Source organism: Zea mays, chromosome 4 (assembly GCF_902167145.1).
Source record: "Zea mays cultivar B73 chromosome 4, Zm-B73-REFERENCE-NAM-5.0, whole genome shotgun sequence".
Lineage (NCBI taxonomy): Eukaryota > Viridiplantae > Streptophyta > Magnoliopsida > Poales > Poaceae > Zea > Zea mays.
In genome coordinates this window covers 71,732,548-71,751,589 of record NC_050099.1, presented here as the reverse complement: position 1 = coordinate 71,751,589, position 19,042 = coordinate 71,732,548, and the positions used below count along the sequence as shown (strand labels likewise).

General features: G+C 44.7%; 1 protein-coding gene across 1 annotated transcript; it reads right to left on the bottom strand.

The window, feature by feature from the left end:
• Window positions 1-12,402: 12,402 nt before the first annotated feature.
• On the bottom strand, window positions 12,403-13,998 carry LOC541729 (transcription factor MYB36). The gene is made up of 3 exons (XM_008680300.3): window positions 13,809-13,998; window positions 13,571-13,700; window positions 12,403-13,446 (listed from the first exon to the last, which is right to left on the bottom strand). The coding sequence occupies exons 1-3, from the start codon at window positions 13,942-13,944 to the stop codon at window positions 12,708-12,710; spliced, it is 1,005 nt and encodes a 334-aa protein (XP_008678522.1). The 5' UTR covers window positions 13,945-13,998; the 3' UTR covers window positions 12,403-12,707.
• Window positions 13,999-19,042: the final 5,044 nt, after the last annotated feature.

Sequence of the window (19,042 nt, the reverse complement as noted above, 5' to 3'; positions counted from 1 at the left end):
TGTTTGTTTCTTTGAACTCCAAGACACCAGGGACCTTCCTAGGAATTGGCACGTCCTTGATGTACTCTTCCTATCAACCTTGCATCCAGCATAATCAGAGTCTGAATATCCAATCAAGTCAAAGGTAGACCCCTTTGGATACCAGATTCCGAAGCAAGGCGTAGAAACTAAATATCTAAGAATTCGCTTAACGGCCACAAGGTGACATTCCCTAGGGTCGGATTGTTATCTAGCACACATGCATACACTTAGCATAATGTTCGGTCTACTAGCACATAAATAAAGCAATGACCCTATCATAGACCGGTATGCCTTTTGATCAACAGACTTACCTCCTTTGTTGAGGTCGACATGCCCATCGGTTCCCATCGGTGTCTTCGCGGGCTTGGCGTCCTTCATCCCAAACCTCTTGAGAAGGTCTTGAGTGTACTTCGTTTGGGAGAGGAAGGTGTCGTCCTTGAGTTGCTTCACTTGGAACCCAAGAAAGTAGGTCAACTCACCCATCACTGACATCTCAAACTTTTGAGTCATCACCCTGCTAAACTCCTCACAAGACTTTTGATTAGTAGAACCAAATATTATGTCATCGACATAAATTTGGTACACAAAAAGATCACCATCACAAGTCTTAGTGAAAAGAGTGGGATCGGCTTTCCCAACCTTGAAAGCATTAGCAATTAAAAAATCTCTAAGGCATTCATACCATGCTCTTGGGGCTTGCTTAAGTCCATAGAGCGCCTTAGAGAGCTTGAACACATGGTCGGGGTACCTGTCATCCTCAAAGCCAGGGGGTTGTTCCACGTATACCTCCTCCTTGATTGGCCCATTGAGGAAAGCGCTCTTCACATCCATTTGAAACAACCTTAAGGAGTGGTGAGCGGCATATGCTAATAATATTCGAATAGACTCTAGCCTAGCCACAGGAGCAAAAGTCTCCTCGAAATCCAAACCTGCGACTTGGGCATAACCTTTTGCCACAAGTCGAGCCTTGTTTCTTGTCACCACCTCGTGCTCGTCTTGCTTGTTGCGGAACACCCACTTGGTTCCCACAACATTTTGCTTGGGACGTGGCACCAGGCTCCATACTTCATTACTCTTGAAGTTGTTGAGCTCTTCCTGCATGGCCAACACCCAATCCGGATCTTGCAAGGCCTCTTCTACCCTGAAAGGCTCAATAGAAGAGACAAACGAGTAATGCTCACAAAAGTTAGCTAATCTTGAGCGAGTAGTTACTCCCTTGCTTATGTCACCCAAAATCTGGTCAACGGGGTGATGTCGTTGGATCGTTGCTCGGATTTGATTTGGAGGAACACGTGGTGCTTCTTCCTCCATAACTTGTTCTTCTTGTGCTCCCCTTTGATCACGCTCCTCTTCTTGAGGTACCTGTCCATCATCTTGGGTTGGAGGCTGCATCATTGTGGAGGAAGATGGCTGATCTTGCTCTTGTTGTTCCTGTGGTCGCACATCACCTATCGCCATCGTGCGCATTGCGGCCGTCAGAACATCATCTTCATCTATGTCATCAAGATCAACTTGCTCTCTTGGAGAGCCATTAGTCTCATCAAATACAATGTTGCTAGAGACTTCAACCAAACCCGATGATTTGTTGAAGACTCTATACGCCTTTGTATTTGCGTCATACCCTAGTAAAAACCCTTCTACTGCCTTGGGAGCAAATTTGGAATGTCTACCTTTCTTCACTAGAATGTAACATTTTCTCCCAAATACACGAAAGTAAGAAATGTTGGGTTTGTTACCGATAAGGAGTCCATACGAGGTCTTCTTGAGAAGGCGATGTAGGTAGAGCCGGTTTATGGCGTGGCAAGCTGTGTTCACAGCTTCCGACCAAAACCTCTCGGGCGTCTTGAATTCTCCAAGCATCGTTCTCGCCATGTCAATAAGTGTCCTGTTCTTCCTCTCTACTACACCGTTTTGCTGTGGTGTGTAGGGAGCGGAGAACTCATGCTTGACACCTTCTTCCTCAAGATACTCCTCTACTTGCAGATTCTTGAACTCGGACCCGTTGTCGCTTCTTATCTTTTTTACCTTGAGCTCAAATTCGTTTTTAGCCCTTCTTAGAAAGCGCTTGAGGGTCCCTTGGGTTTTTGTTTTATCCTGCAAAAAGAACACCCAAGTGAAGCGGGAAAAATCATCAATAATTACAAGACCATACTTACTTCCCCCGATGCTAAGGTAGGCAACGGGTCCGAAGAGGTCCATGTGAAGAAGCTCCAGTGGTCTTGATGTTGTTATCACATTCTTGCTATGATGTGTGCTTCCCACCTGCTTCACTGCCTGATAAGCTGCACAAGGTCTATCTTTTTCGAAACAAACATTGGTTAGTCCTAACACATGTCTCCCTTTAGAAGTTTATGAAGGTTCTTCATCCCAACATGTGCTAGATGGCGATGCCACAGCCAGCCCATACTAGTCTTAGCTATTAAGCATGCATCTAGATCGACCTCCTCTTTCGAAAAATCAACTAAGTAGAGTTTGTCGTCTAATACACCCTTAAACGCTAATGAACCATCACTCCTTCTAAAGACAGATACATCAATATTTGTAAACAAACAATTGTAGCCCATGTGGCACAATTGACTTACAGACAGGAGGTTGTACCCTAATGACTCTACTAAAAATACATTTGAAATAGAGTGCTCGCTTGTGATGGCTATCTTTCCCAAACCTTTGACCTTGCCTTGGTTCCCATCTCCAAAAATAATCGTATCCTGGGAATCCTTGTTCTCAACGTATGAGGTGAACATCTTCTTCTCCCCCGTCATGTGGTTTGTGCATGCGCTGTCGATTATCCAGCTAGATCCCCCGGATGCATAAACCTGCAAGGCAATTTAAGCTTGGGTTTTAGGTACCCAACTCTTGTTGGGTCCTACAAGGTTAGTCACAATAGTTTTTGGAACCCATATGCAAGTTTTGTCTCCCTTGCATTTGGATCCCAATTTCCTAGCCACTACTTTTGCATTCTTACATGAAAGAACAAAAGAAGTGTTGCAAGCATGGAAAACAGTAGTAGATTCATTACACACTTTCCTAGGCACATGATGCACAACATGATTTCTCCTAGGCCTACTTCTACCGTGAACAAAAGTAGAACTAGAGGCAAACATAGCATGTGAATCAAAAGCATCATGATCATAACTCCTATTATAATTGGAATGACTAGCAATTTTGCTATTATAAATGAAAGCATGATTCCTTTGAGTACTACTAGCCATAGGGGCCTTCCCTTTCTCCTTGTTGGGAATGGGAGCCCTTTGGCTTGTTAAGTTCTTGGCTTCCTTTCAAAAACCAAGCCCATCCTTATTTGAGGGGTGTCTACCAACAGTGTAGGCATCCCTAGCAAATTTTAACTTATCAAAATCTATTTTGCAAGTCTTAAGTTGAGCATTAAGACTTGCCACCTCATCATTTAGTTTAGCAATAGAAATAAGGTGTTCATCACAAGAATTAACATCAAAGTCCTTGCATCTATTGCAAATAACAACATGCTCTACACATGAACTAGATTTATTAGCTTCCTCTAGCTTAGCATTTAAATCATCACTCAAAATGTTTAAACTAGAGATAGATTCATGGCAAGCAGATAATTCAGAAGACATCATTTCATTTCTCTTAGTTTCTAAAGCAAGAGATTTTTGTACACTAACAAATTTGTCATGTTCCTCATATAAAATGTCCTCTTGCTTCTCTAGCAATCTATCTTTTTCATTTAGAGCATCAATTAATTCATTAATTTTCTCTACTTTGGCTCTAGCTAAACCTTTAAATAAGCTAGAGTAATCTACTTCATCATCGGAAGAATCATCATCGCTAGAAGTAGTGTACTTAGGGGTATCTCGACCATGTACCTTATTTTCCTTGGCCATAAGACATGTATGGCGTTCGTTGGGGAAGAGAGAAGACTTGTTGAAGGCCGAGGCAGCGAGTCCTTCGTCGTCGGAGTCGGAAGAAGAGCAGTCCGAGTCCCATTCCTTTCCAAGGTGCGCCTCGCCCTTTGCGTTCCTGTAGCTCTTCTTCTTCTCCTTCTTCCCGCTCTTTTCTTGTCCCTGGTCACTATCATTATCGGGACAATTTGCAATAAAGTGACCAGTCTTACCGCATTTGAAGCAGGAGCATTTCCCCTTGTTTTACTCTTGGAGGGATATTCTTTGTGTCCTTCGAGTGCGGTCTTGAAGCGCTTGATGATAAGCGCCATTTCATTATCGTTGAGCCCGGCAGCCTCTACTTATGCTACCTTGCTTGGTAGTGCCTCCTTGCTGCTTGTTGCCTTGAGCGCAATGGGTTGCGGCTCGTAGACGGGTAGTGGACCGTTCAAGGCGTCATCCACATATCGTGTCTCCTTTACCATCATGCGCTCGCTCACAAATTTTTTGAGTATCTCCTCGGGCGTCATCTTTGTGTACCTGGGATTTTCACGGATAAGATTCACAAGATGGGGGTCAATAACTGTAAAGGACCTGAGCATGAGTCGGACGACGTCGTGGTCCGTCCATCTTGTGCTTCCATAGCTCCTAGTCTTGTTGACCAGGGTCTTGAGCTTGTTGTAGGTTTGTGTTGGCTCCTCTCCCCTGATCATCGCAAATCTTCCCAGCTCGCCTTCCACCAACTCCATTTTGGTGATCATGGTGGCGTCGTTTCCATCATGAGATATCTTGAGGGTGTCCCAGATTTGCTTGGCGTTGTCCAAGCCGCTCACCTTATTATATTCATCCCTGCACAAAGATGCTAGCAAAATAGTGGTAGCTTGTGCATTCTTATGAATTTGTTCATTTATCATCACAGGGTTATCCGTACTATCGAAATGCATTCCATTTTCCACTATTTCCCAAATGCTAGGATGGAGAGAAAATAGATGACTACGCATTTTATGACTCCAAAATGAGTAGTCCTCTCCATCAAAGTGTGGAGGTTTTCCTAGAGGAATAGAGAGTAAATGTGCAATCGAATTGTACGGCATGCGAGAATAGTCAAAAGAGTAGTTTTGATTAACCGTTCTCTTTTTCGACGAAGAGTCGTCGTCGTCTCTTGGTGAAGAAGAAGATACATCGCTGTCGTAGTATATGATCTTCTTGATGTGCCTCTTCTTATTCCCGTCCTTCTTCTTGTGACTCGAGCCTGAGTCAGTGGGCTTGTCATCTCTTGGCTCGTTGAAGAGGGATTCCTTCTCCTTGTCGTTGACCACCATCCCCTTTCCCTTAGGATCCATCTCTTCGGGCGGTTAGTCCCTTAGATGAAGAGTACGCCTCTGATACCAATTGAGAGCACCTAGAGGGGGGTGAATAGGTGATCCTGTAAAAATCAAACACTAACAGCCACAAAACTTAGTTATGAGTGTTAGTGTAGTCAAGTGGCTAAGAAACATTCTCGTGCGAACAAAGCAATCACAATAAGCAGCACACGAGACACGTGATTTTTATCCCGTGGTTCGACAAGTAGCACTTGCCTACTTCCACGTTGTGGCGTCCCAATGGACGAGGGTTGCACTCAACCCCTTTCAAATGATCCAATGATCAACTTGAATACCACGGCTTTCTTCCTTAGTCTTTCTCCTGTTTGTGAGGAATCTCCACAACTTGGAGCCTCTCGCCCTTACAATGATGATCACAAAAGAAGCATAGAAGTAAGGGAGGGGAGAGCAACACACACAAGACTCAAATCCACAGCACAACCACGCACACAAGTCACAACTTGAGCTCAAAGTACAACACACGGAGTTCGCAACTCAAATGGAGCTCAAATCGCTAACACAGAGAATTAAATGCGTGGGAGCGGAGTCTGGATGCTTTAGAATACTTGGGTTACTCCTCCAAGCGCCTAGGGGTCCCTTTTATAGCCCTAAGGCAGCTAGGAGCCCTTGAAGACAATCTTGGAAGGCTAATCTTGCCTTCTGTCGTGTGGTGCACTGGATAGTCCGATGCACCACCGGACAGTCACTGTAGCTGTTTGGTGCGCAATTGCCTTCCAAATAAGGCGCAGTCGACCGTTGCAGCTTCGGGCCCGATGGCACACCGGACACTGTCCGGTGCCCCCTGCCGACAGTTGGTGAGGGCCACGCGTCGCCCGCGGATTGCGCGGTCGACCGTTGCGGTGGCGACCGTTGGCTCACCGGACAGTCCGGTGCACCACCAGACAGTTCGGTGAATTATAGCCGTACGCCGCTGATCTTTTCCCGAGAGCGGCCTTTTCACCAGAGACCAGCCTGGCGCACCGGACACTGTCCGGTGCACCACCGGACAGTCCGGTGTGCCAGACTGGCTGCACCGAGCCAAGTCTTTTCGGTTTATTTTCTTCTTCTTTTCTCACTGTTTCTAGCACTTAGATAACTTCATTAGTATTCAAAAACAAATGTACTAAGTCTAGAAACACACCTCATGCCTTGATTTGCACTTTTTCAATCTTTAGCACATTAGGACTTAAAGAATATGTGTTGGGCACTTAATCACCAAAACATTATAGAAATGGCCCAAAGGCACATTTCCCTCTCAGGTATTTAGCCCCTTACTTCCCAAACAATGCCAGGAAAGTACACCCGAGAGGGGAGATTCTCTATGGGAAATAAGGTGTCATCTAAAATCCCCTCCTAGGTTGGTTTCCAAGGGAATTTTTTCTCTTCGCTGCCAAACTAGCCCTAAAAGAGTGTGTTCCCCCTTTGAAAGAGTATTTTCCCCTTTGTATGAAACAAGACATACTCCCCCTGATGGAGATCCTCTATTTAGGAAAAGTACATGAAAACAAGAGGAAACAAGACATGATTGAATAAACTAACTCCCCTAAAGCTATGCATATATAAAAGATATATTTTAACAACATATGCATATATGGCAACATGAGGGGCATATGATTAAGATAAAAGCATAGTCTAATCAAAATTGAAGAAGGCATGTAAATGATACCAATAGTGGAACGAAACCACTTGTAGAACTTAAAAACAATTGTAGTTATTCATTTGAAGCTTATTGTCTTTCTTCGGGGACTCCATTTTCCTTTAATTAGACTACTACACACATAATAGACTTGAAAACAAGTATTAGTCTCAAAGACTTAGATTATAGATAAACCTCCCCCTCAAGGTGTGCATACAAGTTTTGAATACTTGTAGGAGACACAAACTTTGATTTTGTGATCAAGAGGGGCAAATTATGTATAATCCGAGCTTTGGCACATATAATTCAAAATGGCATCAATTGAAGGATGTAAATTTGGAATCAAAACAAAGGTGCCACTTATCTAGGAATTTTAAATAAGATGCTTGTCTTGCTTAACTAAACATTTTAAACCATTTATGTTTGCTCAAGGATATGAGTTGAAAACGAGCATTACTACCATATAATTGACCTAGTATGCATGCAACTCTAATCAAAAGTAAATACCACATGTAAAACTAGGCATGTAAGGTAAAAACTAGATACAAGAAATTAGATGCCCATATCTAAAAACAAGGAAATGCAATAAATCTAATTACCTTATTCATGGGTGGGGAATGTGGGTCCAAATTTTCAGCAACCCACTTGGCAGTAAACTTGATCCAACATGATGCATCCCATGATATACATCCAAATTTGCTAATTCTCCAAATTCCCCGAAGTCCTTTGAACTTCTCACTTCCCTCTCGGGACCCAAACCTTCATAGTGCTTTTCATGGTTGAGATAATCTCCTTTAGCACCCATATGCATTTGGCCCCCTGTCCCTTATTGGCTTGCTTGTTGGCCTTGATGGTTATCACCTTTCCATTCTTTTTCTTGTTTATTATGTATGGTGTAGTCTCCTTTTTGTCCACCTTGTTGATGTAGGTGTTGAAGATCTTGCTTGTTGGTTTTTTCTTTTGCTTCTTCCCGGTCTTCACCTTGCATTGGTAAGACTTGTGGCCTTCCTTATGACATAGCCAGCATACCACAGTTTCACCCTCCACAAGCTTGTTCACTCCCGCAGTGGTGTTATCCTGAAGTGGTTGGGTTTGTTTGCCTTTGTCTTTCTTGTCATACAAGGCCTTACCAAGGCGAGCCACCTCTTGCTTCAATAACCCATTTTCTAATGCAATATCATTTGAACATGTTTCTATAAAAATATTTTCAACAAGAACTTGATTGCTAGAGTTAGAATCATCAATTAAATCTAAGCAAGAAGTAGAAGCATACTTTTTAACAATTTTAGGAATTCCAACTAAGGATGCTCCTGGGGTACTACCGATGTTTTCAAGCTTACTAGTTAGTTCATTGTTATGTATGCTAAGAATTTCCATTTTCTCTAGCAAGTTTTCAATAGCAACTTGAGAGCTAGCTAACTTAGCTTTAAGTTTTTCATTCTTTTTAACAAGGCTATCATTGGTAGTTGAGGATGGATCTTTAGACTCTAATTGCTCAATTTTTGTTGTTAGCTCACAGTTCAAATTTGCAAAAGTTTCATACTTTTCTAGCAAACATTTATAATCATTTTGAGAGCTAAGCAACTTACTTTTCAAAGTTTTAAGTTGAGCCTTTTGTTTAGTGTAAACATCCTCAAAAAAACTTTACGACATGCTCCAACTCATTTAAGGAGGGCTTTCCCTCACCATCACAATCATCATCACTATTACCCTCATCACTAGAGGATGTGATACTCAATTTACCTCTTGCCATAAGGCATTTGTGTGATGAAAGGGCGTGAGGATTTCGATGAACAACGGTGGTTGTGGCTCCTTGGCGAATCATTTTCGCTCAAAGAATCATCCCAAGTCTTGACACCTGTAACTGTAAGCGCCTTGCCTTTGCTCCTCTTTTAGGTTTGACCATATTTGGACAGTTGTCCCTGAAGTGACCCTTCTCCCCACATGTGAAGCATCATCTCTTTCTTTGTGTTTTCCTGCCAATGTTAAAGAGAAGATCCTCAACCTGCAGAGTGTAACACCCCATCCAATCCCTGGACCAGCGGTACTTACTCATAGTAACTCTCTAGGATCATACATCGTCCCCACAAACCAACAAGAGTCTTTTGTGCGCACTTTGTCCTCACTCATGCGCACTCGAGAAAACTTTCCGGTCGGCCACCCATCCCAAATTGCTCCAAGCCAAGCACGCTTAACTTGGAGGTTCTTTCGAGGTATCAAGCCATCCTAGCACTATAATAAGGGAAATTGTGTTGTTTAAGTGTGTTGGCCTATGGGTATCCATCCCCTTTCTTTAAAAAGTGTCGGCTCTATTAGCGATGAAGCTAAAACATTTCAAATGAGCCAAACTGAGCTATGATACCACTTGTAGGAACTGGTGACGCCTAAGAGGGGAGGGGTGAATTAGGACTTCTAAAAACTATCTCTATAAACTAGGCCACAAATAAATCCCTAGCACAAAACCGATCCAAATAACTTAAACTAAATTGTGCAAACTAGGATTTGACTAAGTGTTGTTATCTCTACCGCAAAAGGGAGTTTTACAACCTAAGTTGCAATCCTAAATATTCTAACTAGAAAGGAGAGATTGAAACTTAAGTACTTAATGCAAAAGCAGAAGGTAAAGAACAAAGGTAGAGATGCAAACTCCCATGGACGATGCCAGTGTTTTTATCGAGGTATCCAGAACCACGCAAGGTCCCGACTAATTCTCGTTAGTACCCCTACGCAAAGAGTAGCCCATATGAGGGCCAAGCACCACGTATGAGTAACTCCGTAGAGAGTCACGAGCCTTCTCCATGCGCAAGTGGTGCTCTGCTTTCAGCTCCTCTCGTGCACTCCCCGTCGTCTTAACTATCGAGTTTCTGGCCGAAACGTCGTGGGCCTCATTCCCTCTAGTACACGGTGGTGGTTGTATCATAAACACGGTTGATACGGTCTCGCAAGACTCTCGCCCCACTCGGTACAATTACAATGGCTCACGCAAGAGCCAAAGGTTATGTGGGTTTTTTAAACTCACTCAACTAACTAGGGATCACATAGAGCAAGTGCAATAGCGGTCTAACTAATCTAAGCACTTCGCAAAGCACCTACGCTAATCACCGAGTGATTCTATTAAGCACTTGGGTGTTTGATCACTTGGAGATGTGTATAACCTTCCTTGGTATGTTGCTTGGGCTCCCACACGTTCAAATGACCAATTGGGTGAAGTATATATAGGTACCAACTTGAAACTAGCCATTGGATTGAAGGCAACATCTCTCTATGTCACACCGGTCAGTCCGGTGGTAGGCACCGGACAGTCCAGTGCACATAGCCGTTGCATTTGACTGTTGCAATTGGATCGTTGGCGTGCTGACTTCACACCGGACAGTCCGGTGGTTCTCCTCCATAGTGCCACCTGGAACTAGTCGTTGGGCTCCTGTTCCCTGGTGCACCGGACAGTCTGTCGGGGCGCACTGGACTGTTCGGTGAGCCACCGAACTATCTGCTGCACACCGGAAGACGGTCCGCGAGTGGCCACACTTCCTTCATTTCTTGGACTTTGCTTGGTACTTTTTGATATTCACTTATAGTCTTTTTAATGTCTTCTTTTAAGGTGTTGCTTCCTCAGTGCCTTAGTCCAAGTTACCTTTGCATCATGTGAACTACAAACACAAACACTAGTATACACATTAGTCCACATGTTATGTTGATTATTAAACACCAAAATCACTTAGCCAAATGGCATGTGGTTCATTTTCCTTACACACCTTGACAACGGCTCGACGCCCTTGCACTCGGTCACTGTAACACCCCGTCCAATCCCTGGACCAGCGGTACTTACTCCTGGAAGCTCTCTAGGATCATATATCGTCACCACAAACTAACATGAGTATTTTGTGCGCACTTTGTCCTCACTTATACGCACCCGAGAAAACTTTCTGGTCGGTCATCCATCTCAAATTGCTCCAAGTCAAGCACGCTTAACTTGGAGGTTCTTTCGAGATAGGCTTTCGAAAAAAGATGCACCTTGTTGGTATGGATACTCTATTAATTCTATTAAGCCTTGGGCCAGGACGTCACCATCCCAGGGGCCAGGATATCACAATCCACCCCTCTTAGAAGACCGACGTCCTCATCTGTCAAATCCAATCCAGGAACCTCCACTCTTAGCCACGTCTGTGTGTCTCGTCATATGCCATGCCATGTGACCACTCCGGGTCCACATGCGCCATGCGCCATATACCCGAACTCCCTAGCCCACACACGCCCGTGAAACCTCGAGGGTTGGCTTTGATACCACTTGTAACACCCCGTCCAATTCTTGAACCAGCGGTACTTGCTCCTGGTAGCTCTCTAGGATCATATATCGTCCCCACAGACCAACACGAGTCTTTTGTGCGCACTTTGTCCTCACTCATGCACACCCGAGAAAACTTCCCGGACGGTCACCCATCCCAAATTGCTCCAAGTCAAGCACACTTAATGCTTAACTTGGAGGTTCTTTCGAGATAGGCTTTTGAAAAAGAAGATGCACCTTATTGGTATGGATACTCTATTAATTCTATTAAGCCTTGAGTCAGGACATCACCATCCAGGGGCCAGGATATCACAGTCACCTCGACATTATCGGCATAAAGGGCTATCATTTGTATGGGCTACTCTAATCGCAGCATTCGCACAGGCGTTCCGACTGTGGAAGGATATCTCCATTGTTCTTCAGTCTGGCCGTTTATGTTGCTAACGCTACGACTGCGGGGGATGTTAGAATTTATTAGGCACACTAGAGTATATTAGATATAGTTGGTTTAATATTATATTGATTGTAATCCCGGGATAACCTTTCTTATATCTAAGATAACCTTCCTTATCTCTAGGATAGCATTATTGTCCTCCAAGTTATGTATTCCTATATATTCTCGCTAGAGGCTCAATATAATACATCCAACACATTATACGTAATTCTCTCCTTCTTACACATAACATTACTAATTTGGACTTCGATTAATGCTGAGTGTGTGTGCCATAGATGGTAAAGCAATAGCAAATAGCGTGTTCAGTTGCGACGGCACTAGATATTGACAGTGTCATGAACTGATTGGCACTACAAATCCTGCTCAGCTCCCATTTTTGTGTCACCAGCGATAGCTATCTTAGTCTTTTCTTGAGAAGTTGAGAATCTGTCGTGTATGTGTATAAATATGTTATTATAATCAAGAAAATGAAGATTAGGATGGCTAAACCATGGTAACATGTATTTCATCGTTTCAATTTAATTTGAGGCATCAGATATGTATGCATATATACTGGGATTTGTGCTCATTGTTTTTATCTGATATGTGTACTAGGATTTGTGCTCATTGGCTTCATACGCCTGATTCTTGCGATTTTTTCTTTATTTGTGGGTTTGATCAGTGAGGCAATGTTTTTTTTACTTCTCTTTCAATTTGCTCTCATGTTTTTTGGTGGACCTGTTTTAATACAGTACGTGGTTCCATATTAAGAACCAGCAGTTCCTGTTCTCTGTTCTGCTTCTGCCCAACAAAAGCAGCCTAATTAAACAACTTCGCTAATTAACTTGACTTGTTCTGTCAGCATGATATAGGTCCCTTGTCTCTGTTCTTTGTCCGAAACATGCCAAGCTAATAGCTAGGCTGTGGCAGGTGTATTTAAGTACATTTATTTATTTAATCAATTTACCCCTTACATGTTGCTAGATAGGAGTTTCTTATACGAGATGCTAGCTTAGTCCAGTTTATGTCGTTGTACGTAGACAAATCCCTACTATGTATCACCTCTCTAACTTAATTCACAGCTTCGTTCTTCACGGCTCCGACCAAGCTATCAGATGTCGTAGACCGACGCGTAGTCCAGGAACGCCGTGTTGGGTTCAGGGGTGAAGTCCCAGCAACCCACCGCCACCGGCGACGACGACGACTTCCCCTGCTGGTCGTCATAGCTCCACCACTCCGCAACATCCACCTGCTGCACTACGCCGCCGCCGCCGTCCACGGCCTTCCCTCCTCGGCTGCCGTCATCAGCAGCACCGCCGTAGAGCAGCTCTTGGAGCTCGGCCTCCATGCTGACGATGATGTTGGAGTTCTCCGCGCTCGACGGCGAGGCGGCGAGGCCGTTGTCTATGGCGGCAGCAGCAGCAGCACCCGCCTCCAGCTGCGCAGTCATGAGGTGCTGCTGGTCGTTCATCAGCTGCCCTTGTTCGGCTACTGTCACGCTGCTGCTGCTGCCGTTGCTGTTGAAGCTGTTGTTGCTCTGAGTACTGGCAACGCCGCTCCCACTGACGACGTTGCATCCAGGCCACATGAGGGGCAAGGGGTGGTGCTGGTGGTGGGTCGACTGCAGCTGCATGCAGAGCTGGATCCTCTCCATGGCCGACGCGCTCAGCGCCGCCGCCGGCTCACCGTCGTTCGTGCTCTCGCCGGTGGCCGCCGCATCGGCCGCGCTGTGGTGGTGGTGGCGGTGGTCCTTGCGCCGCCCCAGGAGCCTCTTCTTCAGCTTGGTGTTCCAGTAGTTCTTCACGTCGTTGTCCGTCCTCCCCGGCAGCTGCGCGGCGATGATGGACCACCTGCCCGTGACCATTATCAACGTAACACACATGCTTAGCACTACTAGAGGAGTTCGATCAGCTGAGCATGCATGCATGTGAGCTAGCTGTGAAGAAGAGGCCGGGCGCGGGAGTGGTTGTCTACCTGCTCCCTATGCTAATGTAGAGGCTGCAGATGACGCCGTCCTCCTCCGGGGTGAAGTCGCCGTGCTTTATGTTGGGCCTCAGGTAGTTGAGCCACCTCAGCCGGCAGCTCTTGCCGCACCTCTTCAGCCCTGCGCATGCAGCAGCAGAGTTCCGATCCATTCCATATGGATCAACAATCGATCGAGCGAGCTATAAAAATGCATGGATAATATATAGATGCATGGATGGATACGCACCTATCTTGTGTGGCAGCGCAATCCAGTTGCCCCCGGTGCCATGCTCCTCGATGTAGCTCTTGAGCATCGCGTCCTCCTCCGGCGACCATGGCCCCTTCTTCACCGTCGCCTTGTCGCAGCAGGGTGCTCTCCCCATCTCCCCCGTGTGCGCTGGCGGTTGCAGCTTATTGGTTTAATTTGGTCGTGGGGTGGTCTGCGCGGCGCCGCGCCCAGTATTTATAGGACTTCAAAAGGTACGGATATGGTTTGACCTTGATGCTGACACAAGCTAGCTTTCGCATCGGTCTTCTTCTTCATTCTTTTGTTTCCTTGGCCACCCTAGCTAAGCTAGCTACATATGCCATATTCCTCTGCAATGCTGCAGAAGCAGAACGGCAGAGAAGGTGACAAATACGCTAGCTAGCATAGTATTGACAAATAATACGATAGGATTTAGGGCAGGCGAGGAATGCACGAGCCACGATGAACACAGCTACTACTACTCTGCAAGACATTTTTACCATGCATATGCATTGCTTGACAACCAATATATATAATGGAACGTGTCAACGGATAAGAAGGCAGTATGCGATCTCCACTGTTACTTCTTGTCGCCATGCATCTAGTAGCCATTAGAATCACCGTTGTTGATTGATGCATGGGATAAGCACGAAGCTGGGCATTGGCATCGGTTAATCATCATTGAATCGAGATACATATATATGATGAAATTAACCACGTACGCAGGGCCCAAAGCAGCTCGTATATATATCCTTGAGGAATTTCCATATGGTCCAACTCAGGTCCTTAGTGGGAAAAAGAATACATCCCAGATTGTGATTAGCTGGTTTTGCTAAAACAACCCAGATTGCGAGTTAATCTCTTTCCTCCATGCCCACGCGCATGCATGTCCCCACCTAATAAAATGAAAAACGAGGACATGATTCCTTTCCATTTCAAAAAGCAGCACACAACCTTATCTCAATACTACTATGCATTAGGGCTCCTTTGGAATGCAGGATTGACGAAACATGCATACAGGGACAGGAGAAACGTAGGATTAGAGTTAAAAGTTGCACATGGCACTTTCAATTTCATAGAAAAAAAATTCGAGAGGTTGGACCTCACGTTAGAAATCCTTTAAAAATCTCACTACAATAATAATGATCTAATTTCACAGAAATTTTATAGGATTAGTAGGAAACTGATCCTTTGTTCCAAAGGACCACACATAGGAAAATTTCCTCCACTTTTCCTTGGTTCCAAAGATATAAATTCTCATTCCCTCCCACCAGTAGTCATCAGTCAAAACACTTAGTATACAGTAGTACCGTGCATGCATGCAACTTAAAGTCTCCATACAACGTCATCAAGCAGGTTCCTCTCGAAACTGGTAAGAGATCGAATGGCATCACCAATAATTCACGTCGTAGCAGTACGTTGACAGCAAGCGTACGTACTCTCCCTCCTAGCTACTCCTGCGACGCGGACGGAGTACTACGTACTCCACAGGCGTACGTACAGAGCTCCGGCCGGCCGGTCGTCGTCAGAATGACGACGAGTCCGATCCTATCGACGCGAGTCCTTCCATTCAGTTATGGCTGTACTGCTGCGAACCCTAACTCTCCGGGTGGAACGGAAGGCCGGAGACCCATCACACCGAACCAATGCACAGCGCGTTCGTTCGTTGGGGGGACCCCGCCGGCGGCTGCTGGCCCTACTGCTGCTAATTGCCATTGCTAGCTAGGCTGACCTGCCGCCAAAAGTCCATGGGCAGTTGCAACTGACAATGCGGCAGCATCCTCGCGCATGCTGTCATCTGCTTTGACCCTGATCTGGAGTGGACTTGTTCATCCCCAGAGCTAGCCGCGTGTGAGATCATATATATCCTACTAGCAGTTTATTTACGCATATATATGACACGTCGGGGGTCGTGCTCGTGCCTGCGCAAGCACAAGGGCATGTTAAAGATGGACAAGAATGCAACTCTCATAAAGTTTCGCATCTCTACTCCTTGTCTTGCGTTGTGCGTCGCATTCGGAGAAGAGCGTAGGTCTGTTCCCCTCTCTTCTCGCCTCTACTAACAGGCCATAGGAAATTACTCAAACCGGCCAACACGATAGGAACTCACACGCTATCACATTGTACCACCTCGATCGCTAGCTGAAGTAGGATGAGCGACCTTTTAACTATACTGGTGTATATAAAAAAAGGTTGGACTATTTTTCAACTCATAAATTTCTCGGTCGTTTAACTAAGATAATGTAATATTTCTTTTTACAGTTTAATATATGATATGCGAACCACGTGTTTACTTTAATATTAAATTTATTTTTTTATAAGTATTAAATACGATTGTGTGCGGTCACAAACGTACGTACATAAAATTAGTGCGCGTGTATATATATATATATATATATATATATATATATATATATATATATATATATATATATATATATATATATATATATATATATATAATCCTATGAAATTTAATCTCGGCGTTCCAAACCATTTAATAAATGCGGTAAAAAACAGTTGGCGATGAGGATCAAGTAGGCTGTGTTTTGGGAGCATATGCATCTTTGTCTGTGTTTCATATCGATCACTGGATCATTGACGACCTTTCCGGTTCCTGCGTGCACTTTCTGTTTGCGAGAAAAAAAAAAGGGACCTCGCATCTTAATTGGGGTGGTTGGTTTTAGAGCGATTATTATTAATTAATATATTGTGTGATAATCCACTAGCAATGTATATATAGATTGTGACAGCGATGCCCAATTGCCCATTCAATTCAGTTTGATGAGAATAACAAGCCGAAACACTCTCGCAATATTGCATGCATGCAAAGAGAGAACAGCATGATCAAGGTGCATGCGTGCACTTAGAACGATGCATCGGATCTGTTAGTCCTATATATATAGAAAATATATAAAAGGAAACACGTACACACGCTGGCAACAAACTGATTAGTACATTTTTTCCCCAAAAACTGGTACTTGATTTACATGATTATTTGGGCACACGATATCTCAAATTGCTCAGTGTGATACTAAAAGGATTAAACGGAAACAGTTTTTTTTGTTTGAAACCTAGTTAATTATAACTTGCTACGTACCATGCATATCCTCTAGCTAGCTAGCTACTGCAGAATGTTTAACCAGTCACATTTTCTGGTCTTCATCAGATCCTTCATTTCCCCCTTCCGTATGCCCAAGGACAGTACACGTACCGTATGGATACACAGGATACTCAAACAACATCTGAGCTACCAGCACTGGCTGCCCTATTGATTGGAAGCAACGTACGATTGTTGTGCACACACACACACACATACCGTCTTGTCAGTATCTCTTCCTTGGTCAGGCGAAGCAGGTCCGCGAAATTACACCCCGGCGAGTACGCTTTTGACTTGTTTGCTGCATATATGCTTGCAGTGCAGCTTCCTTCGTTGGATGATGTGTATGCAATACCATCCTGTATATCATTGTATATATACGCATTTGCTCTAATAGTTAAACCAGAAGCTAGCAAGCAAGTGAGGGTAGATGAAGATCATCACACGATGCTAGCTAACAACAGCGTCTCCTCAGTGGTGGTAGTAGTTGCTTCTGCAGAAGGTAAGGTAGTGTGTATATATATTCAACAAGGGTGCTATATGCTATCCTAAACAAAAGTAGCATCGTCAGTAAGCAAACTATCGCCCGGCCTTAACATAACCACCAAAAGGCCAGACAGAAAGGAACCAATTAGTGACACGTACGTACATCCAATTGAAAACAATCCATGCTCAACAGGAAACAAAACATTGTTTTTCAAGAACGAATTCCAAGGCGGCCAAGTTGCATGCATGCCACACCGCCAGGTGAGTAATTAGGGTGTCTCCATCAACATCCTGTATATATCGTCTCTATATCCGTCATTTACAGTTTGCTCTAAAAAATTTCATCATCTATATCTTCACCTCTCCAACAACATTCTCTAAATCAAGTTCTCTATACACAAATATTTATATTAGAGATATTTTTAATTTTTAATTTTTTATACATATATATTTGTCATACTTTCAAATATATTGTACATGAAAGGGAATTAGGCTTACACCTATTTCCTAATTGATTTTGGTGGTTGAATTGCTCAACACAAATAAATTGAACTAACTAGTTTGCTCTAGTGTATAAGTTATACAGGTGCCAAAGGTTCACACTTAGCCAATAGAAAGACCAAGAATTGGGTTCAACAAAGAGAGCAAGGGATAACCGAAGGCAGCCATGGTCTGGCGCACCGGACTGTCCTGTGTGCCACCGGACAGTGTCCGGTGCACCAGGGGACTTCACGCTGAACTCCTCACCTTCGGGAAAATCCAGAGGCGCTCCACTATAATTCACCGGACAGTGTCTGGTGCCCCAGGGAAGAGCAACTCTGGAACTCGCCAGCTTCGAGAATTTGCTTCGCTATAATTCACCGGCATGTCCGGTGTGCACCGGACTGTCCGGTGAGCCAGCGGAGCAACGGCTATTCGGCGCCAACGGTCACCTGCAGAAGCATTAAATGCGCGCCAGAGCGCGCAGAAGTCAGGCACGCGCGAAGTGGCGCACCGGACACTCTACAGTGCATGTCCGGTGTGTCACCGGACATCCAGACGGGCCCAGAAGTCAGAGCTCCAACGGTCGGAACCCAACGGCCTGGTGACGTGGCTGGCGCACCGGACAGTGTCCGGTGGCGCGTCCGGTGCGCCATGCGACAGCAGCCTCCACCAAACGGCTAGTTTGGTGGTTGGGGCTATAAATACCCCCAACCACCCCACATTCAAGTCATCCAAGTTTTCAACCTTCCAACCACTTACAAGAGCTAGGCATTCAATACAAGACACACCCAAGTGATCAAATCCTCTCCCAATTCCACAAAAGCATTAGTGACTAGTGAGAGTGATTTGTCGTGTTCTTTTGAGCTCTTGCGCTTGGATCGCTTTCTTCTTTCTCATTCTTTCTTGTGATCAAACACTCACTTGTAACCAAGGCAAGAGACACCAATTGTGTGGTGGTCCTTGCAGGGAAGTTTTGTTCCCGGTTGATTTGAGAAGAGAAAGCTCACTCGGTCCGAGGGACCGTTTGAGAGAGGGAAAGGGTTGAAAGAGACCCGGTCTTTGTGACCACCTCAACGGGGAGTAGGTTTGCGAGAACCGAACCTCGGTAAAACAAATCTGTGTGTCATACTCCTTATTCGCTTGCGATTTGTTTTGCACCCTCTCT

Coding starts and splice junctions, on each gene's coding strand:
- LOC541729 (XM_008680300.3), bottom strand. CDS start 13,944: ATGGGGAGAGCACCCTGCTGCGACAAGGCGACGGTGAAGAAGGGGCCA. Junction 13,701..13,808: donor TGCGCTGCCACACAAGATAG/GTGCGTATCCAT, acceptor CTGCATGCGCAG/GGCTGAAGAGGTGCGGCAAG. Junction 13,447..13,570: donor TACATTAGCATAGGGAGCAG/GTAGACAACCAC, acceptor GGTCACGGGCAG/GTGGTCCATCATCGCCGCGC.